Source organism: Salvelinus namaycush, chromosome 36 (assembly GCF_016432855.1).
Source record: "Salvelinus namaycush isolate Seneca chromosome 36, SaNama_1.0, whole genome shotgun sequence".
NCBI classification, from domain to species: domain Eukaryota; kingdom Metazoa; phylum Chordata; class Actinopteri; order Salmoniformes; family Salmonidae; genus Salvelinus; species Salvelinus namaycush.
This window is the reverse complement of record NC_052342.1, coordinates 22,654,225-22,668,848: the sequence shown is the minus strand read 5'-3', so window position 1 is coordinate 22,668,848 and position 14,624 is coordinate 22,654,225. Positions and strand designations below refer to the sequence as shown.

General features: G+C 40.1%; 1 protein-coding gene and 1 pseudogene across 2 annotated transcripts in view; both read right to left on the bottom strand.

The window, feature by feature from the left end:
* LOC120030487 overlaps positions 1-14,624 on the bottom strand; it is a 304,236-nt pseudogene that overhangs the window by 177,839 nt on the left and 111,773 nt on the right.
* The window catches only part of LOC120030160 (protein NDRG2-like), a 40,011-nt gene continuing 35,200 nt past the window's right edge, over positions 9,814-14,624 (bottom strand). For both annotated transcript variants that reach the window (XM_038975489.1, XM_038975490.1), the window contains exons 8-16: positions 14,414-14,500; positions 13,406-13,462; positions 11,744-11,847; positions 11,388-11,426; positions 11,214-11,265; positions 11,048-11,095; positions 10,420-10,455; positions 10,254-10,305; positions 9,814-10,030 (exon numbers count right to left, since the gene is read on the bottom strand). In XM_038975489.1, coding sequence (XP_038831417.1) covers positions 9,867-10,030; positions 10,254-10,305; positions 10,420-10,455; positions 11,048-11,095; positions 11,214-11,265; positions 11,388-11,426; positions 11,744-11,847; positions 13,406-13,462; positions 14,414-14,500 — 639 coding nt within the window. In that variant the 3' untranslated portion in view covers positions 9,814-9,866. The remainder of the gene's footprint in view (positions 10,031-10,253; positions 10,306-10,419; positions 10,456-11,047; positions 11,096-11,213; positions 11,266-11,387; positions 11,427-11,743; positions 11,848-13,405; positions 13,463-14,413; positions 14,501-14,624) is intronic.

The window sequence follows — 14,624 nt, the reverse complement described above, 5'->3', positions numbered from 1 at the left end:
CGTATTCTCGCGGGGCAGAAATCACAGAGACCAATTGGTACACTCTGATTTACCACCCCAAGATATTCCTGAACAACGTCTATTTGCGCCCCTACTGGATGGAAATTACAAGTGTAATGGCTGTGCTCAGTGCAATGGCACTTATAAATGTAGATCCTTCAAACACCCACAAACAGGGACATCGATCCCAATCAAAGGTGTTATTACGTGCTCCACTAAGGCAGTTATTTATCTTATAACTTGTCCTTGTGGTAAAAAATTATGTGGGTAAAACAAAGCGCAAATTAAAAGTACGTAAGCCAAAGCCCCATAAAGGGAGAGCATAATATACAAGGAAATTCTCAAAGCTGCTAATGAGAACCATGACGACCTTGTACCTAGCCGGTGGGGATTCCGGTGGGGTGCCCCCACCCAGGCAGTGGCAGTGCTGGCAACACTAGCTGCAGTAACCCATGGGGAGGGGGTCACACTCGGACATTCAGAGAGGGGGTATATTATTGTGGCCCTGGCGGCACAAAATCAAAGTCGGACTGCATGGAGATGCGTGGGGACATGGTCATGACGGGTGGCCGTATTGTGGGTGTTTCAGGAATAAGGTGTACATTTGACCTCCATTATCTAGGATATGACAATGGTAAATAAATCTCTCAATTTTTGCTAATTTTTTGTGCGGTCTTGCAGGCCTTCTCATGCAGCTGCAACTGCAAGTGCATTTGTAAATCATGACCCATCTTGAGTTGGGCTCTGGGATGGTGCAATTGTTGAGAAAGTGAGCTTATGGTTGTGTGGGGGTAAGGGCTGAGTGTGTGTGGGTGTATGTGTGTATCCCACAACTGTTGCGAAGGAAGAAGTAAAAGATGTTAGGGACAATAGAGGATGATCCACAGATATATATAATACAAATCGAGGTGAGGGCAATGGAAATGCATATGGTAATTGATCTTCTTCAATTCGGTAAATGGCACTGTATGCTCTTTTCAAAGAATGGATCCCAGTCGGTTCAGGGCTATGGGATACAGGGGGTCGAGGGTGGTCTACCGGGCATTGGGATGACAAGCCATCTCGAGATGAGGCCTTTTAGCGGGTGGAATAGTAGGGACCAATTGGAGGTTTACTTAGTAGAAATGCAAATATCATGGTACAACTATATAGACACTCAATCATTATGTTACTTTTTAATAGTACGTTTACAAAAATATATTCTGATTAAAAGAATGAAAGGTGTGTCTCATTATGGTAAGTGGTGAAATAAGTATAGCCGGTTACAATTGTAATGGCTTAGCAGATAATAAGAAAAGACGATCAGTATTTACCTGGCTAAAAGAGAAGGATTATAATATCTATTGTTTACAGGAAACCCATTCAACAGTTTTAGATGAAGTTTTGTGGAAAAAGAACTGGGGGGGCAAAATATATTTCTCCCATGGGCAAAGAAATTCAAAAGGGGTGATGGTTTTAATTAACAATAATTTTGATCCAAATGTGCAAATTGTCCAAACAGATCCTCAAGGTAGATGGATTATTTTAAATATGTTATTGGACAATAAACAAATATGGCTTGTTAACCTATACGGTCCGAATAATGATGATCCAAGCTTCTTTGAAAATATATATAAGAATTTATCAACTCTACAAGCAACACTAGACTCTATTATTATAGTGGGAGATTTTAATACGGTCTTAAATACCTCTATAGACCGGAAAGGAAATCACACTACAAACTATCACCCTCAGGCACTTAAGGAAATCATGAATGTCATGGATATATTGGAATTAGTGGATATATGGAGACTTAAATACCCTGATTTAGTGAGATATACATGGCGGAGGCTGAATCAAGCTAGTCGTATTGACTACTTTCTTATACCATTCTCTCTGGCACCAAAAGTTAAAAAAGTGTTGATAGGGGACAGAATGCGGTCGGATCATCACATAATTGGCATATATATTTCTCTTACAGAATTTCCACGTGGGCGAGGATATTGGAAATTTAATCAAAGTCTACTAGATGATAAATTGTTTAGAACTAGGACAGAAGATTTTATAACTGACTTTTTCAGACATAACATAGGTACAGCAGATCCCCTTATTGTATGGGACACTTTTAAGTGTGCCTTTAGAGGCCATGCAATTCAGTACTCATCTATAAAACAAAGGGAATTTAGATCAAAAGAGTCCATATTAACAAAGGAAATTGAAGGACTAACAGTACAGTTAGATAGCAATAAAAACAGTACCATAGAGGCACAGAATAAGTTAGAGGAAAAACAAAAAGAAATGGAGGAACTTATTCAAGAAAGATCCAGTGTAATATATTATAAAAATAAAGCGAACTGGATGGAATATGGGGAAAAATGCACCAAATTCTTTTTCAATCTTCAATATAGAAATGCTACCAAAAAAAATGTATTAAAACTTGTTACAAATGATGGAGTCACGCATGATTCACCAAATTATATTTTGAAAGAGGAAGTAAAGTACTTTAAGAATATGTTTTCGTTTCAGGCTCCTCCATCTCCACTAACTGAAACTAATTGTATGGATTTTTTTCCTATTAATAATGTAAAATTAACATCTGTACAGAAAGACTCATGTGAAGGCCAAATTACAGAGGAGGAACTGCTTGATGCAATTGGGGCCTTTAAGGATGGGAAAACTCCAGGGCTGGATGGCATACCAGTGGAAGTATACAAAACTTTTTTTGATATACTCAAAGGACCATTATTAGCTTGTTTTAACCACTCCTATATAAATGGTAGATTATCAGACACGCAACAAGAAGGTCTGATATCGTTATTACTGAAACAGGACCCAAGTGGTATATATAAAGATCCAGTCCAATTAAAAAATTGGAGACCTCTTACACTTCAGTGTTGTGATGCAAAAATCCTAGCAAAATGCTTGGCGCATAGAATAAAAAAAGTTTTGTCAGATATTATTCATCCTAATCAGACAGGTTTTTTACATGGACGATACATTGGAGATAATATAAGGCAAGTACTGGAAACAATAGAACACTATGAAATATCGGGGACACCAGGTCTGGTTTTCATAGCTGATTTTGAAAAGGCTTTTGATAAAGTACGACTGGAGTTTATATATAAATGCCTAGAATATTTCAATTTTGGGGAATCTCTTATAAAATGGGTTAAAATTATGTATAGTAACCCTAGGTGTAAAATAGTAAATAATGGCTACATCTCAGAAAGTTTTAAACTATCTAGAGGAGTAAAACAAGGTTGTCCACTATCGGCATATCTATTTATTATTGCCATCGAAATGTTAGCTGTTAAAATTAGATCAAACATTAATATTAATGGATTAGAAATCCGTGGCTTAAAAACTAAGGTGTCATTGTACGCTGATGATTCATGTTTTCTTTTAAAACCACAACTAGAGTCTCTCCACGGCCTCATAGAGGATCTAGATACCTTTGCTATCCTCTCTGGATTAAAACCAAATTATGATAAATGTACCATATTACGTATTGGATCACTAAAAAATACACATTTTATATTGCCATGTAGTTTACCAATTAAATGGTCTGACGGAGATGTGGACATACTCGGTATAAAAATCCCAAAAGAAAGAAATGATCTCACTCCAATAAATTTTTATAGAAAGTTAGCAAAAATAGATAAGATCTTGCTACCATGGAAAGGAAAATACTCGTCTATTTGTGGAAAAATCACCCTGATTAACTCTTTAGTCATATCACAGTTTACCTATTTGCTTATGGTTTTGCCTACACCTAGTGACCTGCTTTTTAAATTATATGAACAAAAAATATTCCATTTTATTTGGAACGGCAAGCCAGATAAAATTAAAAGGGCCTATTTATATAACGAATATGAATTCGGAGGGCAGAAATTATTAAATATTAAAGCATTAGACCTCTCACTAAAGGCATCAGTCATACAAAAGTTATACTTAAATCCAAACTGGTTCTCTAGTAAATTGGTACGAATGTCTCATCCTATGTTCAAGAAGGGCCTTTTTCCCTTTATTCAGATTACACCTGCTCACTTTCGGTTGTTTGAAAAGGAAATAATCTCCAAAATATCCTTATTTTTTAAACAAGCCTTAGAAAGTTGGTTGCAATTTCAGTTTAATCCACCTGAAAGGACGGAACAAATAGTACAACAAATATTGTGGTTAAATTCAAATATAGTAATTGATAAAAAAACTGTATTTATCGAAGAAATGTTTAAAAAAGGTATAATTTTTGTGAATGATATCATAAATAGGACTGGTGGAGTTATGTCACACATGCAGCTAACACAGACATATGGAAATGTCTGCTCTACCCAAAATTACAACCAATTAATTGCAGCATTACCACAAAAATGGAAGAGGCAAGTAGAAGGGGAAAAAAGTAAGGAACTTGTATGTCGGCCCTGTATTAAAGAACATAAATGGTTAAAGAAAAGTGTGATAAATAAAAACATATACCAATTTCATTTAAGGACCAAAAAACTGACAGCTGTGCCATATAAATTGCAAAATAGTTGGGAAGAGATTTTCGATGTACCCATTCCATGGCACATGGTTTATGAATTGATACGCAAAACAACGCCGGATTCAAAACTTCGAATTTTTCAATTTAAATTACTGTACAAAATTCTTGCAACTAATAGAATGTTATATATATGGGGTATACAATCTTCCCAGCTCTGCAGATTCTGTTGTGAGGAGGCAGAGTCATTAGATCATTTATTTTGGTATTGTCCATATGTAGCTCGTTTTTGGTCACAGGTCCAGGAATGGCTGAAGAATTGCAACATTTGCCTAGAACTAACGCTACAGATAGCAATACTGGGGGATTTGAAAAGCCATAGTCAATCAATCAATAATATAATAATTATTTTAGCAAAAATGTTTATTTTTAATTTACAATCTGTAGAAGCTATGAGAATAGGAAGGTTCAAATCTTTTGTGAAGCATCACAGCACAGTTGAAAAATATATGGCAAATAAAAATCCGAAATGGATGATGTTGGAAGATAGATGGGAAGGGTTGAGTGGAACTGAAGGGTGGGACTAATAACAAGATAAACAATGTAGGGCATACGGGATCTGTGAAATGTGTATAGGTGCGGAGCTTTTGTGAAATAGCACAGTTACAAGTGGAAATAAAATTGGATGGACAACAGAAATAGAGGAAGGACTAAGAACAAACAAGAGAGAACTATTATAAAGTAGTCTGTGTCTGTAAAATAGGTATAAGATGTATAAATTGAAGGTAAAAGCAGAAGTGTTTATTAGTTTACTCCAATTGGGGGAGCGGTGGTAGGGTTGCGGGGAATAATAATAAAGGTATATTCTTTAAAAAAGTATGTATGTCTATATAGGTATGTGTATGTATATATGTATATATGTATGCATGCGTGTATGGATATATATATTTACCCAAAAAAATATGGGGGATTGGAAATGATGCAGACAATTACATTGGAAGCAACATTCTTTCCGCAATATTAAGCTGATCCACCCCAATAAAAATAAATAAATAATAATAATAATAAAAAATAATAATAATAATAATAAAAAAAAATAAAATAAAAATTCGTATCTCAGAGCATCGTACCACCATTAGGTGCAAAAACTTGACTTACCCAGTTGCGGCCCACTTTTTGGAAGCAAACCACTCGATTTCGTCTCTGCGTTATATTGGCATCGAACACGGCACCCTCTATAGAAGAGGGGGTGACCGCGACAATGTATTGTTAAAATGAGAGGCTGCCTGGATCTTTAATTTAAAGATGCTAGCTGCCTTCTGTCTCAACGTAGACTTTGATCTGAAGCCATTCTAGTGATTATTGTGACTTTGCCATTGTAATTGTTTGTAAGCTTGTGTAGTCTAAAATGAGTCTATGATCGTATGCTATCCATTTGTTTATTGTATGCTGTTCTTTGTATGCCATTTTTATATTTGAGAATTAACCAATGGTATTAGGCCACACTTGGCCATGATTACAGACACCTGTGTGTCTTTTGACACTATATAAACGAGTCACCCCACAGTGTTTGTGATTATACCCTGATGAAGACAGCTTGTCTGTCGAAACGTTGGATATTACATTTTTGCATCTGAGCTTCTAGAGTGTGCGGCTCTCGTTTATTTTTTTTCTACTCTGCTAGCCAGCACCTCGCCTAAATAGGTGTGCGTTGCTTTTTCTTCTAGAACCGCCACTGATAACAGGTTTTACAGAGAGAGGAGTTGGGTTTCTCGTGCTATGCCAGGAAGTACTATTGTTCTCTGTAGGAAAATGCAGCGTGTGGTGGGTTGTGTCGGTTAGCAACCAGGTGAACCACGGCAACATAACAAGTATATGGATAAGTACAGCAGAAGACGCCTGATTGGTTGAAGTCGTTCTGAAACAAAAACATAGCCTAAACACAGTAGACATTCATACACATTTGTTTAAGCTATTCCCAATGTCCTCTCTGATGTAAACTCACTCCAATGTCATTTTGAATACCACAAATTGGACGAATAAAGAAAAGAACATAGTCAAGATTTCTTCGTCTTTTATTACTACTCATTAATGTTTTAGGTTGTTCATTTTATTACACAGACAAATTAGACACAAGTACATTTGATTGTATTCTGTTATTTTTAAATGTTTTGTTAATTATTTATATTATTCTCCCATTTGTTTAGTGCTGTTGCTAAAAAAGTTACACAAGAACTAACACACTGTTGTCTAACTTGTGAGCACACTGAGGCGGTAAACTAACACTAAAAGGTCAACAATGAAAGAGGAAAATAAAAGAGTATGATTGAAGGAAAAACAAGAGTAAAAACAAAAGAAGAAATGGACAAGCGTACATTCACACAGTCCAGCACACTCAACTCAAACAGTAAGCCCCCCCTTCTCCCTTTATTGGTAAACTATTAGGCTCCACCCATTTCCCCTGTGTTAGTCCAGGCTCCCATTCCAGATTGGTTGATTCTCAATGCAAGACTAGGAGGAGCCTAAATATCATCAACATAACGTTCCAATTATTATCTAGGAACATCATCATCACCCCCATCATCACAATACTCTTCTCAACCGACCTATCCTCAGTGTCTTCATCAACAACCATCCAACCAGACTACTAAAGAAAGAGAGGAAGGGGGAGGAACTCTGAAGAGAATCGGAAATAAACGAGCAAACAGGATTGTAAAATTCAAAGTAATACTTTTTAAACGTTATATAAGCCATATTAATGATTGCACGGAACTACGGAAACCAAACACACACATTGCACGCACACACACACATTCACACACTCGAAAACATACACACAGCTCTCCAAGTGTTTTCTGTATTTGGGTCATATAACAGTGTGTTCAGTCCATTGGTTAGGATCAGGGCAGTGTTAAGCTTCACATGGATGTACTTTTAGTCTATAACCTTTTACTATATGTAGATCACATTGACAATTTAACATTCAGTTTTCACTGAAAGTCTATTACAATCCTATAAAACAATCATATAAAACTGCTATTAGCTTAGACTTTGAGTATATGACAAGTCTACAACACCTCTAACTGTTCTGAGATTCATACAGAGAAGGGTTCCTATAGTATGACTTGATGAGTGTGGACAGTCACCCTCCTGGTTTAGGGTGTAGTGTTTAGGGTTAGGGAGTTGGCAGTGTAGGGGCTGGTTCATTGTTGATTTATAAGAAGGTCCAATGGGACAGGGGATGGGTTCTATCCTTTCCTCATCTCGCCTCTTAAATTGTGCTTAGAAGGTATGAGAGCTTTCAAATGCACACACACTTGCACGGCACATAAACACAGTCACAAACGCGCACAAACACCCTGGAACACACAGTTACACAATAATGCCTTATTTCACACTCCCTTTTCTATTCGGATACCTCTATACTCTAGTCCAGTACTGTCCACTCCACATACCTCCTGACTTCAGAGAGACATGCTATTGGTTCTCTCAGCTGACAGTCAAACAGACAGACAAGGTATTGGTTCGCTCAGCTGTCAGTCAAAGTCATAGACTTGGTATTGGTGCTCTCAGCTGTCAGTCATGATCGGTGCATCACTATAGGGCTATGCAATGCCTACATCTAGCTTTCACACAACATGTACAGTGTGCTTGTTCAACAAGGTGTTTGCTATCTTATCTCTTTGATGAGGACTACAGTATGTTAGTAGTGAGGTATATGCAGGCTGGAATAGGGGGAAGTTGCCCCATAGATGCTGATCTTGAGTCAGTTTAGCATTTTCTTCACTAATGGTTAAGGTTGGGATTGGTGGAGGGGAAGCGTATCCTAGATCTGTAGCTAGAGGGGAACTTCACTCCATAGCATGCAGGTACATGTATGTATGTCGTCATAAAGCCTACTGGACAAACACAGTGACCCCTGCTGGTCGAGTCTGGGACTGCCAGCAGCATTGGAAGCACTTGTTACTGATTTACTAGTGTAGGAGTTAACTCACTATAACATTGTCACTCTTCTTCATGCATCCTCATCATCGTCATCTGCTAATCTTTGCCCAAAAGCTTAATAACAAACACACATGCGCGCACACACACACACACACACACACACAAACCCCAACAAACCCATATTTGTATACAAAAGAAAAGGAAACATTCCGTCTATATTCACATTGGCTGAAATCAGATCAGGCATGCAGATGCTCCACACAGTCAAACAAGCACACCCCCTTACTCACCCACCCCAATCCCCTCATGGAAACAAAAATGTGTCACTTGAACAGGGCTAATGGAAGACATGATCTACCCGGCAACAGTGAGAAGGAAGTAGACTTTCATTGGCTGTTGCTATGGTTAAGGTTCACTTGACCAATGAGAAGCCTCACCCCTTCACTGAGGCAAGTTACAAAAAGCAACAATACAAAAAAATCATAACAAATTGATTAAAGGAGTTGACAGACACACATTTTCATTATAAGTATTTCTGCTAGTCTTTTCTTCTATTTCATAATATTTCAAACTTTAAAATTAAAGAGAAACATTGTTATAACATTATTATTACATCATTGTCAGTATAATTATTAATAGCATTAATATCATAGTCATATTTCTCATTATCATAATTATTACTATTGGTTAACACTACGGTGAGGTCACTACAGACCCCTCCCACTCCATAGGTTAAAGAGCTCTATTGGCTGACAGACTTTCCGAATTAGGGAGGGAGAGAGGACTGGCCGACGCCCCTAAAATGCCCTTTTCTTGCTACCTTTTTTTCTATATTCCCTTGTTCCTAAATTCTCCCTTTCTTCCATTTCCTATTTTCATTTATCTATTCCCCCTATCCTTCGCTGTCTAGGTGAAGATCTCTCTCTTTCTCTTTAAAGAGATGAATAGATGAGGTTGAGATGAATTGTGGGAGGACAGTGTTTTAGAATGAGATGAATTGTGGGAGGACAGTGTTTTAGTAACGGTCTTTCATTTTCCCTCTGTCCCTCTACTTTTACTATATCTACTGCATATCTCTCCTTCTGTCTCTGTCTCTTTCTGCTAGCTGGTCTGGGGGAATGACAGGGTTAAGAGATGTGGGAGTGGGTTACTGACAAATGCTATCATCCCACTCTCATCCACAACCCATACATCTAGCTCTCCATCCATCCATCCAGCTCTCCATCCATCCCTCTAGCTCTCCATCCCTCCAGCTCTCCATCCATCCCTCTTGCTTTCCTTCCAGCTCTCCATCCATCCCTCTAGCTCTCCATCCATCCCTCTTGCTTTCCTTCCATCTCTCTAGCTCTCCATCCATCCCTCTAGCTCTCCATCCATCCCTCTTGCTTTCCTTCCATCTCTCTAGCTCTCCATCCATCCCTCTAGCTCTCCTTCCTTCCATCTCTCTCTCTCTCTCTCTCTCTCTTCAGCAGGACACCTCCATGGTATGGGAGGGGCTGGGGGGCATCTGCCCGCCCTGAGAGCTCTGAGACAGGGTACGAGAACGCTGACGCTCCCCGTCCATGGAGTAGGAGGAAGACAGTGAGGCGGTGCGCGAACGAGACAGACGGGTCATAATGGACGATGCCACTGTGGGAGAGGGAGGGGGTAAAAGAGAGAGGGAGAGGGTATAAGAGCGAGAGAGGGTGAGATGGAGAGGAAAAAAGAGAGAGGGGGAGATGGTGAAAAGAGAGAGGGGACACAGAGAGGAGGGGAGAGAGGGGAAGGTTATTAGATTGATATAGAGAGACAGTAGCACTATAGGTCACAGTAGTTCCTCATTGCCACAGATTAGAAACGGAGGAGAACTTACTGTAGCCCATCCCCTGGATGAAGTACTTGAACGCCTCAGTCAGTTTGCTGGGCTGTAAGCAGACATAAGAAGATACATTATATTGTACTTAATGTATATGTAATGTATAGATAAATATTGTGTGGTGTATCTGAATCGTAACACAGTTAAGTGTGAAATGTGTTACCTGGGTGAGTTGGGGAAGACCACCAGCATCGGCCATCTGAGGAAGAAGAGGATGACAGAAAGGTTAGGATGTATTGCATTGACAGAGAGGTTTGATACCGATGCCAGAGCTACATGGCAGCAACTAAAGCCCCGTTTATACCTGGTTCTAACTTGCATCTGTTGTCCTGATCTTGTCCTCATTCTGATTGTGCCCACATTTTCATACAGGTGTAGACGATTAAAGACACATTGTGATCCGATTGTGATCACATCTTCCTGACCACCTCCGGGGGAGTCAGGCATGCATTGTGTAGACGGATATGGACAGTGAAACTATTTCAATCATAATTATCCTGCCTTCTAAAATCATTGACAGGTGGCACCGTTGACTTATGGCATCAATATGTGTCTTAAAATCAATATTATTATGACAGAATAGCTGTAAAAAAATATGCATATCGGGAGGGACCAGGACATCTGGTGGCAATGCAGACAGGGGCCGGATATGAGACACATTTTAATACCATACTTCTGAAAACATGGCCACAATCAGAATGTGGACAAGATCAGAACAAACGATGCATGTTAGCAGCAGGTATAAACAAGGCTATTATGCCAGATCAAAGGGATGAGTAGAGCTTGAGTACCTTGAGGAATGAGGTTGTTGTTGGGTCCAGTTTGCTGTTGCACTCCACCTGGTGGACAAGAACAGAATAACACGTTTATTAAATCACACCACGACATTCACATTACCTGTGTTCGATGGTTAAATTGTAGGTCCATACTGAGGTCTAACGTATGTAGAAGACTTACAGCAGCCTCCTCATGAGGTGCCTGATCCCCAACCACCAGCATCACGGGACACCTGAGAGAGAGTGAGAGAGAGCGAGCGAGCAAGACAGAGGGAGAGAGAGAAAAAGAGAGAGATCGAGTGAGAGACATATTCCATACTGTTGTCACAGCTGATTTAAGGGGTGAGAAACTTACTTGAAGTTGCTGTTACGGTCAATGATCAGATCCCTGCGGCTGTAAGAGAGGAAAGGAGGAAGGGGAGGTTACACTAGTAGGTTTGTGTGTGTATTTGTGTGTGTGTATTCTTGTGGGGACCAGAAGTCCAGTAAATAAACAAACATTTGACCAACTGGGGACATTTTGTTGGTCCCCACACGGGCAAATGCTATTTCTAGGGGGTTTAGGGTTAAGGTTAGAATTAGTGTTAGGATTAGGTTTAGAAGCTAGGGTTAGTTTTAGGGTTAGGGTTAAGGTTAGGTTTTTGGGTTAAGGTTAGGGAAAGAGCATGGGTTAGGGAAAATAGGATTTTGAATGGGACTGTGTATGTGTACCTGTTGTAGCTTCTCCAGAACAGCTCAATGTTGATGAGGTTGGGGGCTTTAGAGATGCGATCTCTGTGTGACCTCACCAGGTCTGCATTCGCTGACATCTCCTCCTATAAACCAAGACAGAAATTACACAACAGTATTGTCCTTACTAAACTCATCAAAAAAAGAAAACGTCCTCTCACTGTCAACTGCGTTTATTTTCAGCAAACTTAACATGTCTAAATATTTGGATGAACATAATAAGATTCAAAAACTGAGACATAAACTGAACAAGTTCCACAGACATGTGACTAACAGAAATGGAATAATGTGTCCCTGAACAATCGGGGGGTCAAAATCAAAAGTAACAGTCAGTATCTGGTGTGGCCACCAGCTGCATTAAGTACTGCAGTGCATTTCCTCCTCATGGACTGCACCAGATTTGCCAGTTCTTGCTGTGAGATGTTACCCCACTCTTCCACCAAGGCACCTGCAAGTTCCCGGACATTTCAGGGGGGAATGGCCCTAGCCCTCACCCTCCGATCCAACAGGTCCCAGACGTGCTCAATGGGATTGAGATCCGGGCTCTTCGCTGGCCATGGCAGAACACTGACATTCCTATCTTGCAAGAAATCACGCACAGAACAAGCAGTATGGCTGGTGGCATTGTCATGCTGCAGGGTCATGTCAGGATGAGCCTGCAGGAAGGGTACCACATGAGGGAGGAGGATGTCTTCCCTGTAACGCACAGCGTTGAGATTGCCTGAAATGACAACAAACTCAGTCCGTTGACGATAAATGCCAGTCCGACCATCATACCTGTTGAAGAGCAGTGAATAGCACTTTATGCCAGTCCTGTCTGGTCCAGCGATGGTGGGTTTTTGCCCATAGGCGACGTTGTTGCCGGTGATGCCTGGTGAGGACCTGCCTTACAACAGGCCTACAAGCCCTCAGTCCAGCCTCTCTCAGCCTATTGCGGACAGTCTGAGCACTGAAGGAGGGATTGTGCGTTCCTGGTGTAACTCGGGCGTTGTTGTTAACATCCTGTACCTGTTCTGTAGGTGTGATGTTCGGATGTACTGATCCTGTGCAGGTGTTGTTACACGTGGTCTGCCACTGTGAGGACGATCAGCTGTCCGTCCTGTCTCCTTGTAGTGCTGTCTTAGGCGTCTCGCAGTACGGACATTGCAATTTATTGCCCTGGCCACATCTGCAGTCCTCATGCCTCCTTGCAGCATGCCTAAGGCACGTTCACGCAGATGAGCAGGGACCCTGGGCATCTTTCTTTTGGTGTTTTTCAGAGTCAGTAGAAAGGCCTCTTTAGTGTCCTAAGTTTTCATAACTCTGACCTTAATTTCCTACCGTCTGTAAGCTGTTAGTGTCTTCACGACCGTTCCACAGCTGCATGTTCATTCATTGTTTATGGCTCATTGAACAAGCATGGGAAACAGTGTTTAAACCCTTTACAATGAAGATCTGTGAAGTTATTTTGATTTTTACGAATTATCTTTGAAAGACAGGGTCTTTTTTGCTGAGTTTAAGTCCTTACTATGTCAAATATTGTGTGTTTTATAGTATAAAGATAGATAGTTCAATAGTAAAAAAAAAACACATCAGGTTACAGTCTATAATAACACACAGTCTTTTTTACCACACACATACACACACGCATACACAGACACACACCTGGCTGAAGAGATGACTCAGGATCTGCTCTGTGAGGGAGGAGGTCAGGGTAGTGATCTAGAGACAGACAGAGGAGACAGAGAGAGAGAGAGATATAAGAAAAAGTAATAACAGCTTAGTCAATATCATACAGCACAGTAAAACCACCATGAATACTGTTTTCCTCCTCTAAACGCTACTTGATGAACTTGAATAAGATTTTGGACTGATATTGGATCTAATAGTCAAATTGATGGAAATGCTGCTAGTATTCATGAACATATGAACATTCATGAACACACCCCCTGTTCCCCTTATCCTACAGTCGTGGAGAAACAAACGTTTAGTGTTCAGAGATAAAACACTTTAGATCTTCTGACTGGCGTGGAAGTGGATAGTCTTCAGAGGGGTAAGGATAATTAGGAGTCTGAAACTAGGGGATTTGGTGGTCAATAAAATTACTTCGGATAATAGCGGACAATTTTGCCACTCTTATTTGCCATATCTTCAATTTAAGCCTACTAGAAAGTGTGTGCCCTCAGGCCTGGAGGGAAGCAAAAGTAATTCCTACCTATGGGAGGAGGGCAGTACTACATAGAGCCATGACTACATGAAACTCTATTCCACATCAAGTAACTGATACAAGCAGTAAAATTAGATTTAAAAAACAGATAAAAAAACACCTCATGGAACAGCAGGGACTGTGAAGCAACACAAACATAGGCACAGACACATGCACACACACATGATAACATACGCACTATACGCACACACACATGGATTTTGTGTTGTAGATATGTGGTGAGTAGTGGCCTGAAGGCACACACTTAATGTGCTGTGAATGAAATGTAATGTTTTTAAAATGGTATATACTGCCTTTATTTTGCTGGACCCCAGGAATTGTAGTTGCAAATGGGATCCATAATAAATACAAATACAAAATAACCTTCTGGGCTTCCGAGTAATGATAATATTTAATACAAAAGACTTTAAAATATATATTTTTAAACATATTAAACGGACAGTAACCTTCTGGGCCGCCCAGTCCATCCACCCTCTGGTCTCAGGGTCCATGTTGATGAGAACCAGACCTTCAACTGAGTCTGGATGGGCCATCTGAGAGACAGACAGACAAAGAGACAGAGACAGTGACAGTGACAGAGACAGACACAGAGAGAGAGAGAGAGAGACAGAGACAGAGACAGAGACAGAGACAGAGACAGAGACAGAGACAGAGACA